The sequence below is a fragment of the Arachis stenosperma genome, chromosome 2, assembly GCF_014773155.1.
Source record: "Arachis stenosperma cultivar V10309 chromosome 2, arast.V10309.gnm1.PFL2, whole genome shotgun sequence".
In the NCBI taxonomy this organism is placed as follows: Eukaryota; Viridiplantae; Streptophyta; class Magnoliopsida; order Fabales; family Fabaceae; genus Arachis; species Arachis stenosperma.
In genome coordinates, this window is record NC_080378.1 from 3423108 (window position 1) to 3444168 (window position 21061).

General features: G+C 38.3%; 1 protein-coding gene across 2 annotated transcripts; it reads right to left on the minus strand.

Moving 5' to 3' along the window:
* Positions 1–10161: 10161 nt before the first annotated feature.
* On the minus strand, positions 10162–12738 carry LOC130962054 (40S ribosomal protein SA-like). Of its 2 annotated transcripts, none has more exons than XM_057888141.1 (5): positions 12457–12738; positions 11493–11755; positions 11141–11338; positions 10740–10962; positions 10162–10449 (listed from the first exon to the last, which is right to left on the minus strand). In XM_057888141.1, exons 1-5 carry the CDS (start codon positions 12596–12598, stop codon positions 10367–10369), a joined length of 909 nt encoding a protein of 302 aa, XP_057744124.1. In that variant the 5' UTR covers positions 12599–12738; the 3' UTR covers positions 10162–10366. The 2 variants fall into 2 exon arrangements, with proteins under 2 accessions (XP_057744124.1, XP_057744123.1); XM_057888140.1 differs by having other exon boundaries at positions 10162–10455.
* Between the last annotated feature and the right edge of the window lie 8323 nt (positions 12739–21061).

A 21061-nucleotide genomic window follows, 5' to 3' on the forward strand; every position in this document is an offset into this window, starting at 1 on the left:
TGCCTTCTCTTCAATATTTTGCTGCTATTAGATATTGCCATAGTGTGCCTATATTATGTCTGGGTGCTTCCATGTTATGCCTTTGACCAGTTTAATTTATTTCCACCATTCATAGAGTGAAGGATCATTTTACAATAATAAGTATCTTGCCCATGAAAATTATATTGAGGTGCATTCGATATAACCGGTAGCCTAATGTTTTCAAATTCCAAATGTACACACAAGAAGGGGAAATAACTTTCTTTCATTTTATCTGCTTTTTCTATCTCCTTTCTTTTTAAAAAGAAAAAAAAAAGGAAGCAAAGAAAAGTAAAAGCAATTCAACTTGCCTCTATTCTAACCAACTTGAGTTAGTCGAGTAATCAGCTCACTCGTCCTCTTAAGTAAGTGTTGGGAGTTCGAATCCCGCTTTGTGCATACAACAATCCATTGGCCTTTGACAGACCTGTCGGGCTAAAGGGATAATGTGGGCCAAAAAATAAAGAAAAACTTAGACTGCATGAAAAAAACATTTGTTTTCCCCGATCATGCTAGAGGGGAACATTGACTTAGTAGTATAAAATATAGATACTAACTTAAGATATAACTAGAATGAGACCCGCGTGATGCGTGGGGCGGTAAATTAATGATAGTATATAATAAATATTAAAAATTATTATGTTTTGTAAAATTAAATTAAATTTGTAAACTAAATTTTAATTTAAAAATTTTATTAAAAATAATTTGTAGTATAAAAGATTTGGATATTAGAGTTGTATGTACAAAATAACATTTTTATTTGGTGGTTTGATTTTTGCATTTGATTTAGTTGATGAACTTAGTCTTCTTATGTTGCGCTCGTCCTCTTTTTTATTTATTGGTTGTTGTTAGAGTTGTTACTTTCTTCTATCTGTAGTAGGTTCAGGCATGTTCTTTATGAATTGTTGAGTTATATGCACTTTTTATTGTGTTGTTTGTTCTATCTTTGCAAGTATATTCTTCCTCAGAAGATGTGTTTTGAATTTGTATGGTTTTCTTTCTCCTTAATCTCTTGATGAGTATGTGATCTTCATCTTATGATATTAGTGTTGGCGAAGTTGGTTCCTATAATCAATGAATAATTTAAATTAGAAATAAAAATGATGTCTAAAATAAGTGATTTTTTTTAATATTACCTGTTTTATTTGTTGTAATAGGTGTTGAGATTTAGTATTTTTTGTTAGAACAAATGTCTTGATAACGGTGTATTGTTGAGTACTTTATTAAAGATTAAAATCATTTATATTGACTTCAAATATAAGTGAGATTGCAAAAATTTTTCAATTGGGGTGGTGTTTCAAGGTCATTACTTTTCTGGAGTGCCATTAGATTTGAAGCAGTTGTACCTAACAATTTTTTTCTTTTGCCATCAAATAGTACAAAAATTGTTGTACCACTTTGATCAGAAACCTTTAATTAAATTTTGAACTTAAAATAAATATTGGATTAGTAACTAATAATTTGATAGATGGGATTATGAAAAGCATAAAGAGTTACCATATTGTTGGATATTATGGTGTTTGATTACATGTGCTACAAATGTAGTTATCTCCTTTTTCATATGCTTTCTTCTACATTTTTCACATTCAACATATAGGTATCTCCATTGAGTAAGTTTGAGATGTTGTGTAGTTCAGACATAAATTTTTTGTGCTAAATTTGATGTTATTTGAAGGAACAGTGATAAGAGACTTATATAAGTAGTTCAAAGGAATAGTTGCAGCTAAACTCTTCATGAAGGTAACATAAACTTGATGGATCTAGAGGTATTGATCTTTGAAGCTGCTCTATCTCATATCATTTCTTATGAATACCAACTCAAATAGATAACTGCTATGCTGGAGGATTTGCTTTCTTTCTGGTTTCAACCATTAAAATGTGCATTAGGCAGCTTCTGTGGCAATTGCAACTTGGTGAGCATGTAAGTACATTTGTCAAAATTTTGCATTGCGGTATTATTATTTTGATGTCAATATTTTCTCTAGCTGAATTTGTCCCTTTCAGTTCTGTTTTTGAAGCTAAAAAGGAATGTAACAATGTTGAACACATCATTGTGTATTCATCAAGCAGGTTCTTATCACAGTCCTTCAACTTCGAGGTGTGATCGCTATCCGTGCTCTCTAGCCAAAAAATTCGTAAACAACGGCTGTATATTGTATCATTGATTTCACCATTTAGTTTATGTGGTTATGTTCTTGGACAAGAGTTCTGCACATATGATTAGTAGTACTTGTAAGTTTTGAGACTTGTTTGTAGCTTTGATTTGGAAACTAGTGAATATTTTTACCTTCCCGTGGGTTTTTTCCCTCTCACATTGAGAGGTTTTTTCCCACGTTAAAATTTGGTGTTCTGCTGTTCTGTCTTATCTTCAATAATTTGCTGCTATTAACTATTGCCAAAGTGTGCCTATATTATGTTTGGGTGCTTCCATATTATGCCTTTCATGGGTTTAATTTATTCCCACCATTCTTGGAGTGAAAAGTAATTTTACAATGTTACTGTAAAATATAATTAAGTCTATTGACTATTACGGTATTACCTAAGAACCATAAATATATAGGGTTCTGGTAAGATTAGAAGACTACAAAAATTATATTAAGGCAGATGCTATATAACTAGTAGCTTAATGTTTCCAAAGGTGCACACGTGGAGGAAAAATCTTGGTTTCTAGCTTGGTTGAATATACCATATAACGAAGGAAACCAAATTCAATTTGGTTGTTGTACTCAACTCAAGAATATTTATTAAGAACGTGTTTATAATTAGAACTGAATATAATGCATCAACTGTTGATTACCTTGAAATGTTTGCAGCTTGCAGGGGTGTTTACAAGAACTAATAATCTGTTGGCATATACGCAATTTTCCTTGAATAAGTCAAAGTTAAGAATCATATTCTTCCAAAAGGAAATTCAGTTCATTAAGTACTTCCACGGCATTATCAGTTGTTAAAATACTTTAAATAAGAGTTGGCTTGGCTGATCAAGATCCAGGAATGTCACAAGTAGCGTTTCTTTTACTAGTAGATCATCATTAGAGGGTCACTAATGCTGTACTTAAACCATAGTAGCATGCCCCAATTATAATCCAAGCAAAAATCAATATACCAAAAATAATAATGATGGTGATAATAATCAATATCTATAAACCACATTTCTCAATTTGGCTTCTTGTTGCGTTATGTTGCTGGAAACTTTTCTTTTATCATGTGTCTATTGCACAGAACATCGGAAGCTGAAGATGCATATCAATATTCCTATCTAAAGATTAAACAAAAAACTCCTAAGGTGAAAATATATAAAGTAAGAAAAAAAATACTATACATGACAAAGTAGAAGTTATTTGGAAAACTGAATCGTTCAGTCTCAGAAAATTTTAATCCATTGCTACATTGGAATCTTTGAGGACATCCTTGTATGTCAACGATTTGTTTAGCATGGAAAGCATAGCATCAAAGTTTAAATACTTGAGAGTTTTATCATTTGATAAACTTGATGTATTGCCTGATTCAATAGGTGAATTGATTCATCTACGCTATTTGGATCTCTCATGGACTAATATTAAGACATTGCCAGAGTCATTGTGCAACTTGTATAATCTACAAACACTAATGTTGTATGAATGTACTAAGTTGTCAATGTTGCCCAGTGGCATGCACAATCTTGTCAATTTACAACATCTTGATATTAGAAAAACTCCTTTGAAAGAAATTCCTGGAGGAATAAGCAAATTGAAAGAGTTGCAATTCTTAAGTGATTTTGTTGTGTGAAGACAAGAAGAGAATGGAATCCAAGAATTAGGAGGGCTTGTAAATCTTCATGGAACATTTGAGATTAAGAAGTTGGAAAATGTTGTTGAAGGCAAAGAAGCAAGGAATGCAAGGATAATAGATAAAAGGCACATTGACTACTTATTGTTGAAATGGTGTTCAGATGATGGTATGGTTTCAAACACAAACAGAAAGAGATATCTCGACAGCCTGCGACCGCACCATGACTTGAAAGAGTTGGCAATTGATGGATACAGAGGTACAATATTTCCAGACTGGGTTGGGCATTCCTCTTACCAAAACATGACACGTGTATCCCTGGTGTATTGCAGGAATTGCTGCATGCTGCCTTCACTTGGACAGATGCCATCTCTTAAGTCCCTGTGGATTCAAGGTTTTGATAAGCTCGAGCGTATTGGTGATGAGTTTTGATCATCTTTATGTTTCTCATGCTGCCACAATTTAAAGAGGAAGACAAGAATTCATTGCCATGAAATGGAACTTCAAAGACAGGGAATATTATTTTTGTGTATCCAGAACTTTTGAGAACTTCTTTAGATGTATTAAACAAATGGATGAATCAAATTTACTGTTTTTGCCATGTATGATTATGTGATGAAATATCAGCACATAATCTTGTACAATAGAAACCATATTTACATTACCTTCATTCAATCTACAAGTTCTTTCAATGTGGTAAACTGGACTAATATATAGGGATCAGAAGAGGAGATTTCTATTTTAACTTCAGGTTGGTATGGTTACTCTATTTCTCTTTATAACTTACTTCAGGTTGGAGAATATGGAAGGAGAAAAGCTGCCTTCTTCTCTGTTACTACTTCAAATTCAAGACTGCCCTTCGCTCGGAGAATGCTGCAAGAAGAGTTGCAGATAAACTCTCTATGAAGGTAACTATAAACTTGATGGATCTATGGGGATTGATATTTTAAATTGCACTATCTCGTAGCGTCTCTTTTAGATACCAACTCAAAAATATTTTCCAGGGTCCTGAAGAGATAGATGGATCTGTTTTCTTTATAGATTCGACCATGAAAATGTGCATTAGGCAGCTTCTAAGGCCATTGCAACTTGGTGAGCATGTAAGTACTTTTGTAAAATTTTCCATTGTAGTATTATTATTTTGATGTCAAATTTTCCTAAAGCTGAATTTGTCTCTTTCGGTTCTGTTTTTGAAGCTAAAAAGGAAGGCAACAATGTTGAACACATCATTGTGTATTTATCAAGCAAGTTCTGATCATCTTCCTATGTGTGAGACCCAGGCAAAACAATTTTTGGAGTGTCTCTCTACATTCCCATTAGTATATTAACCTGATCAAGTGAATAATCAGATGGTCTAATCTATTCTTGATTAACTGGAGATTCTTAACTCATAGTTCTTCAATTCAGAGTTGTGATGGCAATCTGAGCTCTCTAGTGGAACTACCAGAAAGCTTGTAAACAACAGCTGCTTTTCTGGTGAAGTTTTGCTCGTGTTTCATTGGTTTCATTTTGTTGATGTGTTTGTATCCTTGTACAAAGAGTTGCGCATATAACCGAAGGAAACTAAATTCAATTTGGTTGTACTAAACTCAGAAATATTACTGAAAATGATGCATCAGCTATCAACTAGCTTTAAAATGTGGTACCAAAATATTCCTAGTTTTATATAGTGTCCGTCGGTGACACGAAAACAACACCATTTGCAAGAAAGGATTTAAAGAATGAAAAGTTAGAGCAAAGCCAAATAAGCACTCCACTGCTATGAATTTTCTAGGTTACTACCGATACTGTGTCTTGTTACTAAGGAATCAGTGACACCTTCAGAAGAATAATTTTAAGAGTTAGTTATGTAACAATGTAGCATGCATATACCACTTTAATTTCGTTGGAAAATACTCTTGGTTTTAAACTCCATAGAATTTCATGATAATGTATTTCTAAATATTCCAATAAAAGAATCATCATGAGCGCCTAATGCTGTAATTATCTATAGTTCTTTACAACATGCAAATGTCGAAATTTTGTTCGTGCAATGGTTAAAAGCTTCCTCAACTTGCAATTCTATAGCTGTAGGTATTCTTTTTCTTTTAATTTCTGAATTGAACCAGTAATAACTGTAAGGGAATAGCTCAAACCTATTAAAACAGTACCTCAGAAAACAGAGAATAGGTCATGATATATTCTCTTCAAAATTTTACATTATGGAGGACTATATAGCTTCCAACACTCTTATTTAACAATTTAAAGTGCAGTTTATCTCTCAAAGAGAGACCCTTTTTTTGTGTAGAAAGAAATAAGAAGTAAAAAAGAAATAATCAGGAGTGTCTCAAACTCTCAATCAATGATAAAAGTTGTAGAAAACCGTACTATTGCCTTGTTCGTACAAAGTTGAAACCTTCCTCAACTTGCAATTTCCTTGAGTCTTTCATGAATTAAAAACACAAGTACGAGCCATTATTACAAAATTTAAGTGAGACCCGCGTAATGCGCGGAGAAGTAAATTATTTATACTATATAGTATATTTTAATAAATGTTATATTAAAAATATTTTAGAGAACATATTATAAATAGATTTATATTAGAGTTATACAAAACTGTATTTTCTTTTTTTTCATTTTTCGATTTACATCAATGGCTACTCTTTGTCTTTTCTGCTGTTTTTTTGTTTGTAAATAATTAAAAGAATAAATGAATGAGAATGAAAAATATATAAAAATGTTACATTAAATTTAAGAAATTTTTGACAATTAGTATGAGAGATTAAGAAATAAAGAGTAGTAAGAATCTTAATATGTATAAGTTGTAGAATTTGAATATTTGTAACTGAAATTTTTTATAATTATTATTATGACACTTTTAATGTATGTTTATTGCATTTAATTAGTACTTGATGTTTCAATTGAATAATAATAAATAAGAGTTTTTTGTTTTAATTTTTTTAAAATATTTTACTAAATAGTGATTGGTTGATTTTTATCTTTTGTACTAACTTGAGGTGGAAGGTAAATTGGCACTCCTCTTTGACCGAAAATATTGTCTAAATTAGATAGATCTAAGTGTTTCAAATAATTATGTTTCTACATTTTTAAAATAGGCATCAAAATCATCTTATGAATCAATTTACAATAAAATAAGAAAAGTGCAATAAAAATTATGTTAAACAAACAAAGCTGCATAATCATCATATGCTGGAGGCACATATCGTCTTGTCTTCTTTTTTTTGACAGGATTGCTCAACAGAACAAAATATGTTATAAGACTCTTTTTGTACTAACCTAAAGTGGAAGCTAAATTGGCACTCTTCTTTGATCAAAGATATTGCTTTCTCCTCATCCTTACTTGTTTAAATTGGATAGATCTAAGTGTTTCAAATAATTGTGTTTCTACATTTTCAAAATAGGCATCAAAATCACCTTATGAATCAATTTACAATAAAATAAGAAAGGTGCAATAAAAATTATGTTAAACAAACCAAGCTGCATAATCATATGTAGGAGGCACATATCTTCTTATCTTCCTTTCTTTGAAATAATTGCTCTCCGCCTCTTTAATCTAGCAATTTTGGGTATTAACTCTTTCTGTCTGTCATTACCCTTGCAAATCCTTCTACAACAAAGAGAATAAGACATGGTCAAAGAATGATAAAAAAAAGAGGAACACATAAATGTAAATTGTGGAAGCACATTAATTTTGGTTGTGACTGTTAGACAAAACCGTTTAAAAAAGAGGAATACATAAACCTGTGCTACTTGCATATTATTTATAACAAATAAATAGTACTATTGAAAATGATATTAAACATCAGAAATGAGAAGAGTAAACGGCAAAGTTGAAAATCTTTAAGAAGATACCTGGGACGAATTTCCTACGTTGGCGGCGCCAAATGGTGACGTTGGTCTGAGACCCAGAATCGAACTCCGGCAGAAAACCGCAACAGGAGAAATGGAGTTTGCCCGGGTTTCTGCAATTTATGCAATGCGGGCTCCGTCAGGAATGGACATTGCGATGGACAATTTATTTTGAGGAAAAAACAATGGCTCATGGGACCGGAAGTGGATGGAGGAAATAGGATCTTGGTACGGAAGAGGTGCCAAGAGGAAGAGGGTTTCGAGAAGTATGAGAAATATAATAAGCTCTTTGGTTTTTAGTGCTTTTTGGAAAAAGTTAAGTTGTTGGTTTTGTTTTTTGTGTTTTTTTTTTATTTGAAAATAAAATTTGATTTGGCAAGATTTGAGTGGTGGATTCTAAAATTTTGCCAAATAAGCGATAGTGCTGACATGGCGTAAGTAGAAAAAGAGAAATAACTTATAAGTAATGTGAGTAAACCTATGTACCTACTTTTATATATTAAAAATAGATTCTTAAAATCTTCTAATATTACAATTTTGGATAAGCCAATAAATTTTAAAATTTTTTATGAGGTCAAACGATTTTTCGATTTAAATCTACGGTTTTTCATTTTACATGTTTAATTTATTCTTCAATTTCAATCTCAACTACCTTGCTGTTCACTACAAATTCATTTCATTGCATGCATTATTAGCTTGCATAAGAAATAATTATTTTAGACTTCTTTAGTTTGTTATGTTTCTTTAATCTTTGTATAAGAAATACATAACTCTTAATATAGTACTGATGGTGACTAGTAACTAATATTAGCATAACTACTTCCATTTGATGTATTTGAGAGAGATTAGTTTGGTAGTACTATTGAACCCGGTCCCATAACATAACACGTTAGTTGAAAATTGAAAGTTACCCCAAGATGCATTTATGTTGCCTGCATGAAATAAAGTAGAATGAAGGACTAAAGTTAGTGTGAACCAGCTGGGACGACTTGAAGTCAATGTCCTCTAGGCTCAACCTGAATTATTGGAAGGAGCAGCTCTTCATCATATCACAAGGGTACAATATTTCCAGATTGGTTGGGGCGCTGTTCCTACAACAACATGACTGATGTATCTCTGCTGTCTTGCAAGAATTACTGCATGCTGCCTTCACTTGGACAGCTGCCATCTCTTAAGTCCCTGCGCATTGGAGGTTTGGATCAGCTGAGGAGTATTGGCGAGGAGTTTTACAAGAATGAAGGAGATCATCATTCTTCGCATATTGCACCGTTTCCCTCACTAGAGACATTGCAATTTCGTTCTATGGCATATTGGGAGGTGTGGCACGTATCTGAGTCGGAAACTTTTCCTCAACTTAGGAAGCTTCAAATAAGAGATTGCCCAATGTTGAAGGAAGAGATGCTTAACCAGGTATTCTTCAGAATCGTTTCTTCTTTGTCGGATGTTTCCAAAGTTCGCAAACTACGTATAGGCGACGAAATTTATCCACAGATGAAGACCATGAATCTTGATGGGGATAGTTTATGAGTTAGGGGATGTGAATCTGTGAGGGAGTGTGCATTAAAGGCAATGATGAGCATGAACCATCTAAGTTGCCTGCAAGAAATAGACATCTCAGGGTGTTCCTCTCATGTATCCTTTCCGGGCAATTGTTTTCCCAAATCTTTGCAAAAGCTGGAAATCCGGAGGTGTAGAAAAGTAGAATTCCCGCAGCGCAATGCATCAATCTCTTGGGGGCCAAAGAAGAAGGAAGCTTGGGAGGGTTTGAAGGAGACAGTTTTGTTGTCATCAAGTGATAGTTGTTTGTATTCATGGTAGATGAATGTGACTCTTGGTGGGTCTCTGGCACAAAGAAGCTCCCTATACCAAACTGGGAGAATTGAAGGGTTTGATGCACCTTGGGCGATTTCTGCTCATCGGGTCTTCCATGAACTTCAAAATTAAAGATGTTCTTTCATTTCACTCTCTTGAGGCCTTTATACTCTTCTTGTAAACTGATTTGGTTTTTTGTGGAACATTTCAATACTATCCTTCATTTGTTGTCCAAATATGGACCTCAAATTTATTTATAGTGAAATAAAATGACTTTACCTTTGACAAAAAAAAAAAAAAGTTAAATAAATTATTTTATATAAAAAATTTATTAATATTAACTATATAAAAATTTAGTCACAAAATGTTAAAAATTAATTTTCTATATTTCTTATATAGATCATTTTTATACAAACCCTTAAAACCCTAGAAAGATACACTATTCAACGTAACATTTGTATCTGATGCAAGTAAACAAGAAATCTTACCTTAATGGATGAAAGGGAATATTAATATAATCACGAACATGCTTTATATATTGTACTTTTTCCATTGCATGTCGTTGTAAATTGATTAGATATGCGACATTTTCTTACAGTGATTAAATGATGGATTATTGTCCATAGTATGAACAGTTTTAAATTTTATTCTTACATAGTAAGTTTGAATTTCAATTAAAGATGGGGCATCCGAAAAATTGAGATACTAGGTCAATATGCAAAATGTGATCTTGTAAGGTTATCCCGACATATTCTTTTGTCTCAGCAAACTTCAGTACCATTAGCGGTCGCAACGGAACAATTAAATTGTTGAAACAAACCAAGTATCAGTATCCTAAATCAAAATTTTACAACTTCAAATATCAAACCTACAGGTAATGATGCATCTATCCTAAACAAAAGAAAATCCCATACTCATCCTATTCCCAACCAGTGGGAGCAACAGCTCCGGGTGCCGGAACGGAAGGCTGAGGAGCTGGAACCGGTTCCCAATCACCTGCAGCTGCAGCTATAAAAAGAACTTAGGTCAAACATATTGTGATCTTATATTTTTTTAACAAGACTATGTTAAAGCTGCAAGAGTTTCTACCATTTCGAGGGAGAACCTTTGAAACACAAGAACACATTAAAAGCTTGATGCAGCAACTATTGCGCATCCAATTTATTAGGAAAAAGGAGGGAGAACAAATACGGGCGTAAAGAGAATGACAATACAACCAATCAAACTGAAATTAAATCACACAAATGACTAGCATATAACCACAGATCCAAAGTTGAATAAATTATTCTTACAAGTATCTGGGGCCCAATCAGCAGGCGCAGCTGCAATAGGTTGTTGTGGAACTGCCTCGGGCCAGGGTTGTTCTGTGACAGCCGCCCATTCACCATCAGCTGTGGGGAAACCGGCAATGCCAGCAGCACCGAAGTCTTGAATGGCATATTCTGGGGCAGCTGGTGCTTCCTCCTCCTCTTGTTGCTTGGCCTCTTCAGGTTCTCTATAGAAGAATAGATCCACCTACACATGAAAAGTTGACATAAATTATCTAATATTGGAAGGATACCAAAGAATAATATTACTATCTTACAAGAAAATATGATTTTCTAGATGCTTGCACGTACTGAAAGAAAACTTGTTCTGAATCAAGTGCAAAGTAACAATAGTTACATTCATAAGAGCAGAAATAAGTTTTTACCATCACATCCCATTTAAGCCCTGGACGAATAATACCCCTCATCTGCAAAACCATCCTTGCTAATAGCCAAAAAAGACAACCAATACTGTGCTTCCCCTTATTATTGGCAGGAATGCCAACATCAACATACCGCATTGGAGAATCAGTATCGCAAAAGGCAATTGTTGGAATATTTCCAAGAGCACCTTCCTTAATGGGCTGCACAAAAATGGAAAAACAAAAATGAGATCAACTGATAGCAGAATTTCAAAGCCCCATGAAAACATTGGTTGTTAAAAGTGAAAACATATTACATATACAACATTACATCCTCAACACAACCAGAAAACTCTTTGAACATCTAATGCGGTACCTGATGATCAGTCCTTGGATCAGTCAGAATAAGAAGGCGAGGCTCGTTATAGGATGTCTGCATCTGATTAGTGAATGTTCCAGGAGTGTGCCTTCCAGCAATTGCATTTGCACCGGTGTATTGGGCAAATTTCAAGACTGCCCTCTGACCATATGGCCTAGCAGACTGAACAATGATGTCCTGCGGATTCTCGATGGCGACAATAATCCTAGCAGCAAGTTGGAGCTTCTCCCATGTCTTGCCAAGGTTAATTATGTAAATACCTGGTAACAGGAAATACTAAAAATCAACAAAAAGATAAAATGCGTTCTTTGTTCAGTACAATGTACAAACGAAAGAAGAGTAAATTGACAAAAGTACACATAAAAGAGTTTGGGATGGACAAAAATACCTACTAAAGATTCGTGAAAACAAAAGTATTCTTCAGATATTGTTTTCGATAGACAAAAGTGTCATACTGTTGGTAAGGTTTGATATTTACAAATCTTTAATGTGTACTTTTGTCCATGGAAAACAATCTTTGGTGTACTTTTATATTTATAAATCATAGCCTGTATTTTTATCCACCCCAAACTCTTTCACGTGTACTTTTGTATATATATATTACTGAATTAGAATGATTATAGGCATCTTAAGGTTTGATCAATTTTGGAACAGAAGTTACAAAAGCACATAACAAAAAACAGAACCCTATAGACACAAAAAGATAAATAAATAAACCGAAAAGAAAATTCACAAATGAGCAAGGAATATATAGACACAATAAATAAATAAATTTCTACACAGATCTCTGTGTATTTAATATGAGCAAACGAATATCAGAATAAACCCAAGATATAACGTTACAAAATCAAAATGCCCTTCAAATTCACCACAATCGACACACGCTTCAATCTTATTCATATTCACAACCAAAATGTAACCGAGAAAATAAGAAAAAATTATCAAAAGAAGAGTGTTTTACCATCATTGCGGCGTTTGAAGACATAGCGTTCCATCTGGAAGTCGCAGTTTTTGGTTCCCAAATGCACCTCAGCCGCAAGCATCATCTGGATGTCTTGCTCCTTCTGAGAGAGCTGGCGCGGCGCAGCGGCGGAAGTGGCCATAGTTGCGGTGGAGATTTGGTCTCTCGAGAAGATTTGGAAACGCTTGAAGGTCCAAGTAGTAGTAGTGGCAGCGGCGAGAGGAAGAAGGTTTGACGAGTTAGGGTTTTGAGGAGGCACTTCTTCTGTTTCTCTCACACCAATCAGTCGACAATAATTTATATATATCTATAACTATTTTAAACCCTTACTAAATTTAGTCACAAAAAAAACCTTTACTAAATTTTACAAACTAAACTCTTGTGAATTATTCAATTAAGGGACATATATTTGGTGGAAAAAGTATATTATTGAAGAGCTTAAAAGACCAATTTAAAATATTTTATTTTTGCTGCTATAATTCATTCTTGATTTAATTTTTATTGTTTGTTTTAATGATCATAGAAAAGTTAAATTAAAATTATGTTCCAAAATTTTTTTTGGTCTTTTTGAACTGAAGCAGAATATAAACAAAGAACTTTTTATTTTTAATATGATGAAAGGAAGGGTGTATATCTGAGTTATAGGGGTGTATGGTGATTCATTGGGCGTATGATAGCTGTCCAAGAGAAATCGAACCGTCTGATTGGAGATACTGAAAATCCTGAATCGATTTGTGTACGGGCAGAAAACCTTAGAGGTCATGAATATTATAAATTTATCCCTATAATTTTTTATAATTTTAAACTTGTTCATACCCTGGCCCAATGTTAAGGGCCCAGGTCCAACCAAAAGGCCGGATCCAATAGATTAAGCCTAGCAAAGCACCGACCTTCACTTAAGAAGTCGGTGTCAACCACGACTTAGTATGAAGAAGTCGGTTATGAGATTAGCTGGCAGATAAACACTCATTCAAATGAGTAACCGCCCCTAAAATCTCTCTAACCACTTCGTAAAGCCATATCTTAACCTCCCTAAGATAATGGGACGATTAATATCCTAAAGATACAGCACTACTCCAACGGTGGTTATTGGCTCACCACTATAAGTACACTGACACGCCTCAGGTATCTCTAAGTCCAATACTCTCTAGACCTGCTCACACTCTTGCTAACTTAGGCATCGGAGTGTCTTTGCAGGTACCACCTCCCATTCACTCACGCGCGCAAGTCGGACGGAGCCTCCCGAGTTGCAGATACATCCGGAGTTCTCCTCCTTCATACACTTGGGCCGCTCAACGCCATCCATCTCATTTATCTCCGGTTACCCATCGTAACATTGGCGCCGTTGCCGGGGACCCGAGAGATCATCCATCGATGGCGGACAGATCCCACGAAGAAGGCCATGTGGAAACAGATTCTGAACAAGAGAATCTAGACATGGGCAATGACAATGAAGACCTGGCCCAACACCAGGAAGATAACAATCAACACAGAGAGGGTACCTCCGGAGTGAAAAATCCGAAGATAAATTCCTCAGATGGGCGCGAATCAGAAAAAGGCGGACCATCCCACGTAGCTGAATTAATGGGATTAGTCCATAGCCGCCTGGAACGGTTGGAGCAAGAGCGGGAGAAACAGAAGGAAACTGAAAGGTACCTTAAAGAGGAGATGGAGCGGCGAAAAGAGTTAGAAAGAAAACTCTTACAGCTAGAATCCTCCCTCAAGGGTCACAACTCTTGCGACGATCAGGAAGATCAACTCCTGGGTGGAGAGGATCCTTTCAGCGAGGACATAATGAGGGCAAAAGTTCCGAGAAACTTCAAAAGCCCTGATATGGACCTCTATGATGGGACCACAGACCCAAAGCATCATCTAAGCAACTTCAAAAGTCGGATGTATCTAGCTGATGCCTCCGACGCTACGAGATGCAAAGCTTTCCCGACCACTTTATCGAAAGCGGCAATGAAGTGGTTCGATAGCGTCCCACCAAGATCAATCACCAGCTTTGAAGACCTCTCAAGGAAGTTTTTAATGAGGTTCTCAATTCAGAAAGATAAGGTGAAACATGCACCGAGCCTCCTGGGAGTAAAACAGGAGGTCGGAGAGTCTTTGCGAGCCTATATGGAAAGGTTCAATAAGGCATGTTTGGAGATCCAAGACCTGCCCACAGAGGCAGTCATAATGGGGCTAGTCAATGGGCTCAGAGAAGGTCCCTTCTCACAGTCCATATCTAAAAGGCACCCCGTTTCTCTAAGTGATGTACAAGAAAGGGCCGAAAAGTACATCAACATGGAAGAGAATGCGAAATTAAGAGACCTGAGTTGGCGACCTGGACCCCCTCCCTCATCTAAGGAGAGGGAAAGGGAAGTCAAGAAGAAGGAAGAACTCGGTCTCGAGAGGCCCAGAAAATATCACTCTTATACTCCTCTCAAAACTTCTATAGTGGATGTGTACAGAGAGATTTGCCACACTGAAAGGCTGCCACCCCCTAGACCTATTAAAAACAAAAAAGGGGGAAGCCGCAGCGACTACTGTGAGTACCATAAAATATATGGTCACTCCACCAACGATTGTTACGACCTCAAAAATGTGATAGAAAAGTTGGCTAGAGAAGGTCGGCTTGATAGATATCTCATGGAAAGGTCGGACACTCACGGGAAAAGAAAGCGAGATGATATGGATAGAAGAGATCCACCACCGCAGACTCCAGAGAGACATATTCATATGATCTCGGGAGGATTTGCGGGAGGGGGCCTCACTAAATCCCCTCGCAAAAGACATCTCAAAAGAGTCTATCAAGTCGAGGAAGAGACACCCGACTTCCCCACTATCTCATTCACAAAAGAAGATGGGGGCAAGGGATAATTCCCGGGCATGATGATCCCGTGGTGATAACTATGATCCTAGCCAATGCCCATCTCCACAGAACCCTAGTAGACCAAGGAAGCTCGGCGGACATCCTTTTCAAGCCCGCCTTCGACAAGCTAGGGTTAGATGAAAAAGAGTTGAGAGCCTACCCCGACACCTTATATGGATTAGGGGATACGCCAATAAAACCACTGGGATTCTTACCCCTGCACACCACTTTTGGAAGAGGGGAAAAATCAAGGACTCTGAGCATAGACTTCATAGTCATTGATGAAGGGTCAGCCTATAATGCCTTAATCGGCAGGACTACCCTTAATCGCCTCGGAGCAGTGGTATCCACTCCCCACCTTTGCATGAAATTCCCGACTTCAGCGAGAATAGCAACGGTAAGAGGAGATCAAAAATTGGCGAGGAAGTGCTATAATGAAAGCCTAAATTTGAGAGGAAAGGGCAAAGAAGTCCACACCATAGAGCTAGGCGGCACAAGGACCAGAGAAGAATTGCGACCCCAACCGGGAGGAAAAACCGAGGAGATACAAGTCGGTGGAGAGGAAGGAAAAAACACTTACATAGGAGCCAACCTAGGGGAAACCCTGAAACAAAAGTTGGGTGAACTCCTAAGAGCTAATTCTGACCTCTTCGCATGGAAGGCTTCCGACATGCCCGGGATTGATCCCGAGCTCATGTCCCACAGACTCTCGGTTTACCCAGGGTCCCGACCTGTACAGCAAAGAAGACGCAAGCTCGGCCCAGAACGAGCCCTAATAGTAGAAGAGCAAGTGCAGGCGCTCCTGGAAGCCGGCTTTATTAGAGAGGTCAAATACCCAACGTGGCTAGCCAATGTAGTGCTAGTCAAAAAACAGAATGGTAAATGGAGAATGTGCGTCGACTATACCGACTTGAATAAGGCATGTCCTAAGGACCCTTATCCCCTACCGAGTATTGATACCCTGGTGGACTCCAGCTCGGGGTACCAATACTTATCATTCATGGACGCCTACTCGGGATATAACCAAATCCCGATGTACGAACCCGACCAAGAGAAAACATCTTTCATCACACCGAGGGCAAACTATTGCTATGTGGTCATGCCATTCGGATTAAAGAATGCAGGAGCCACATACCAACGGTTGATGAATAAAGTGTTTTACCCCCACCTAGGGAGCCTGATGGAGGTATACGTCGACGACATGCTAGTAAAGACCAAGGAAGAAGTCGACCTCTTGACCGACCTCTCACAAGTCTTTGACACCATAAGGTTGCATGGGATGAGACTAAATCCCGCAAAATGCGCCTTCGCGGTTGAAGCAGGAAAATTTCTAGGATTCATGCTAACACAAAGAGGGATTGAGGCCAATCCCGATAAATGCAGAGCCATCCTAGAGATGAAAAGCCCGACTTGTTTAAGAGAGGTCCAACAGCTCAACGGCCGACTTGCAGCCCTTTCCAGATTTATGGCAGGATCGGCACTAAAATCCCTTCCACTATTTTCCTTATTAAGGAAGGGATGCCAATTCGAATGGACTCCGGAATGCGAGGAGGCGTTCCAAGAGTTCAAAAAATTCTTAAGCCAACCTCCTATCTTAACTCGACCAATACCGGGAAAAGACCTCGTCCTATACCTATCCGTAGCAAACAGGGCTGTCTCATCAGCCCTGATCAGAGAAGACGAGGTCGGACAACACCCGGTTTACTTCATCAGTAAGGTCCTACAAGGCCCTGAACTAAGGTACCACAAACTAGAAAAGTTTGCCTACTCCTTAGTAATAGCCTCACGAAGGCTACGACCTTACTTTCAAGCTCACACAATAAGAGTCCGCACAAACCTACCCATGAAGCAAATCCTTCAAAAGACGGATGTTGCAGGAAGAATGGTTCAATGGGCAATAGAGCTCTCCGAGTTCGATTTGAGATATGAAACTCGGACAGCAATCAAAGCCCAATGCCTCGCCGACTTCGTCGCAGAATATGCAGGAGAGCAAGAGGAAAAGCCGACTACATGGGAACTCTATGTAGACGGGTCCTCCAACAAAACAAGGAGCGGCGCAGGCATAATATTAGTAGATGAAAAAGGAACCCAAATAGAGGTCTCCTTAAAATTTGAATTTTCGGCTTCTAACAATCAGGCAGAATATGAAGCCTTGATCGCCGGATTAAAATTAGCAGAAGAAGTTGGCGCTACAAAGGTGATGATATACAGCGACTCGCAAGTGGTGACCTCCCAAATAAGTGGAGAGTATCAGGCAAAGGACCCAAATATGAAAAGGTACTTAGAAAAAACCTTGGAGCACCTCGGGCACTTTGCGGAAACCGAGGTCAAACACATACCTCGGGATCTAAATAGTAGAGCGGATGCCCTCTCCAAGTTAGCAAGTACCAAACCAGGAGGAAACAACAGAAGCCTGATTCAAGAAACCCTCCAAGAGCCCTCAGTTGCAAAAACAGAAGATAAACAGGAGGTACTTGAGGTAGTCGGTTTAAACCTCGGATGGATGAATCCCTTAGTCGAATACCTAAAATTCGACATCCTCCCTAAAGAGGAAAAAGAAGCTAAAAAGATCCGAAGGGAAGCACAGCACTATACTTTGGTGAGAAATGTCCTTTACAGAAGAGGGATATCAACGCCATTGCTAAAGTGCGTACCGACCTCAAGAACCACCGAGGTGTTGGAAGAAGTACATAGTGGGATCTGCGGAAACCATCTCGGAGCAAGGTCGCTCGCCAGGAAAATAATCCGAGCAGGATTCTATTGGCCGACCTTGCAAAAAGATGCCACAGACTTTGTGAAAAAATGCCAACCATGTCAGATGCATGCGAATTTCCACGTAGCTCCACCAGAAGAGCTCATCAGTATCACTTCTCCCTGGCCCTTTGCAAAATGGGGGATGGATTTGTTAGGTCCTTTTCCTCAAGCACCAAGACAAGTCAAATACTTGATCGTGGGAATAGATTACTTCACAAAGTGGATAGAAGCAGAACCATTAGCCACTATCACCGCTCAAAGAAGTCGCAGGTTCCTCTACAAAAACATCATCACAAGGTATGGAATACCTTATTCCATCACTACAGACAACGGAACTCAATTTACCGATGCCACCTTCAGAAATCTAGTAGCCCGTATGAAAATCAAGCACCAGTTCACCTCGGTGGAACACCCACAAGCCAATGGGCAAGCCGAGGCAGCTAACAAGGTCATACTGGCAGGATTAAAGAAGAGACTACAGGAAGCAAAGGGAGCTTGGGCTGAAGAGCTCCCTCAGGTGCTATGGGCTTATAGGACAACCCCCCAATCCGCCACAGGAGAAACACCCTTCCGACTAGTCTACGGCGTGGAAGCCATGATTCCAATAGAAATCAATGAGCAAAGCCCAAGGGTAATTCTCCATGACGAGGTCGGAAATATACAGGGACACAAAGAGGAACTCGACTTACTCCCTGAAGTCCGGGAAGGTGCCCAGATAAAAGAAGCAGCGTTAAAACAGAGGATGACTGCCAGGTACAATAAGAAAGTCATTCGAAGAACGTTTGCATCAGACGACCTGGTCTTAATCAGAAATGACATTGGAGTCAACAAATCAGGAGAAGGAAAGCTCGCCGCAAATTAGAAGGGACCATACAAAATCAAAGAAGTATTAGGAAAAGGTTATTATAAAGTAACCGACCTAAGCGGAACTGAGCTACCAAGGTCGTGGCATGCTTGTAATATGAAAAGGTACTACAGTTAAAAGCGAACTCTACTCCCTGATGTACTCTTTTCCCAACTTCATGATTTTTTTCCAAAAGGGTTTTTTCTGGAGAAGGGTTTTTAACAAGGCATCATAGTAGAGGCTAAGGGAAAATAGGCTATCAAGACCCTTAGTAGAAAAAGAAGGTACCTCCCCAATTAATAAAGACCTTTTTCATCCATAATATCTCTTATAATATCCTTCTTTATTTTTCTAAGTCTTTCTACGAAACGCGCCGACTTAAGCTCGACAAAACGTGAAAATCCCATGAACCGACCTAGATGGTCGTCAGGATAAAACGACGAGGTACAAGTCGGTGTAAAGAGGTTATATGAGTCGATCGTAAAAACTCGGAAACAAATCCGACTCACAAGTCGGAACAACATACCGAGTAGGAAAGCTCGGAAACACACCGACCCTTAAATCGGGATGTAGAACCGAGTAGAAGAAAAGCGCATCGCAAAAATAACCTAAGTTATGAGAACTCGCTAAAGCAAAAGTTGAGTACGAGGAATAACAAAAAGAGATATGAAAACCTAGGGAAGAGTTTAAAGGATGTCCCAAAAAAGTCCTTAAACGAAAAAGTCCGAAAGGTTTTCAAGAAAAAGTCAAGGGGAATTCAGAAAATTAGAAAAGCATACACGCACAAGGTAACTTAAACCCTTATCCAAAAAAGGGTATTTATTTTAATCTAGACCCTTAAGGGCACGCGACAAAATATTTTGTTAACGGCCTTAAAAGGCCAAAAAAGATTGTTCAAACATCATCAAGCAACATATAAATAAGTTTAAAAAAGGGGGGACTCACAGACCGAGCCCCCATATAGCCATAAAAAATAAAGTTATCTTTTCAGAGGAGTAGAGGAATCACCACCGCCAGACTCAGGAGGAGCGCCACCAGGACCAGTTGAAGGAACGGAGGAAGAACTCGGAGCGTCTTTGGAACGAGTTGGAGACTTAATAATCCTCTGCCCCCGAGTCTTCAGATCCGACTCAGAAGCAACATCGGGGACAGGAGGATCAACGATGGCGCCATCGATAACTACCTTGTCGGGATGCAAAGGAGAAAGATCCAAGTCGGGAGCGATAACTCTGACTTGTTCCAGGAAAATTCTCCAAGACTCCTCGGCTCCATCAGCAATAGAGTCCTCCAACTCGGCGTATGCGTTTCGAGAATTCAGCAAGTCCTTCCTCACAGCCACAATATCTTGAAATAAACTGTGGTAGCTGTCTTGTGCTGTTTTCCTCAGATTTGCCTCCAAAGTACATTGAGCCCGCAGCTTACTCTCCTCCTCCTTAAGGTGATCCCTCTCCTTCCTCAATTTATCTCTCTCCTCCTTCAACTCCTTCTCATGTTTTTCATAAATAAGAAGCCTCCCCTCCAACTCCTCAACCCTCGAGGATGCCCCCAAAGAGCTGAGGGGAGTCTTCTAAAAAATGTCCAAAAGTTTGCCACAAACACCCGCCGCCCTAAAACTCTCCTCGGCCAGAGCGGTAAGGTGGTTCCGGACAGAAACATCATCCATGCTTATATAAGGATAGATGTTCTTTCGGACGAATGCAAGAGCATCCGCCTTAACCCCACCATCCAAAGAAGAGCCAGACTCCGAAGTCTTGCGCTTCTTCTTCTCTGGCTCGGAGAAAATTTGGGCAGAAGGGGGTGGTCGAGACAAACTTGAGGAAGAAATGACAATGGGTTGAGAGGGAGTGCCCACATTCCTAGGAGGAGGAGGAGGAGGAGGAGAGATGACTGCTTTGGCACCCCCGGACCTAGCCCGGGACTTCGCTTTAGCCTCCTGGACCCTTTGGTAAGCCTCCTGAGCATTCTTCCTTGCCATATCTACAAGAAAAACAACCAACAGTTATAAGTCGGCAACATTCAAGTCGGTAGAAACAACTCGGAAATCAGGAATGCATGCACTACCTAATTGAGATTGAACAAAAGTCGGCGTTCCCTGGAGGATTTTTCTGGTATCCAAGTATGGGGCCCTCCCCCACGCTTCTCGGAAAAAC

Coding starts and splice junctions, on each gene's coding strand:
- LOC130962054 (XM_057888140.1), bottom strand. CDS start 12,598: ATGGCCACTTCCGCCGCTGCGCCGCGCCAGCTCTCTCAGAAGGAGCAA. Junction 11,339..11,492: donor ATCCAAGGACTGATCATCAG/GTACCGCATTAG, acceptor ATTTTTGTGCAG/CCCATTAAGGAAGGTGCTCT. Junction 10,963..11,140: donor GGCTTAAATGGGATGTGATG/GTAAAAACTTAT, acceptor TTTCATGTGTAG/GTGGATCTATTCTTCTATAG.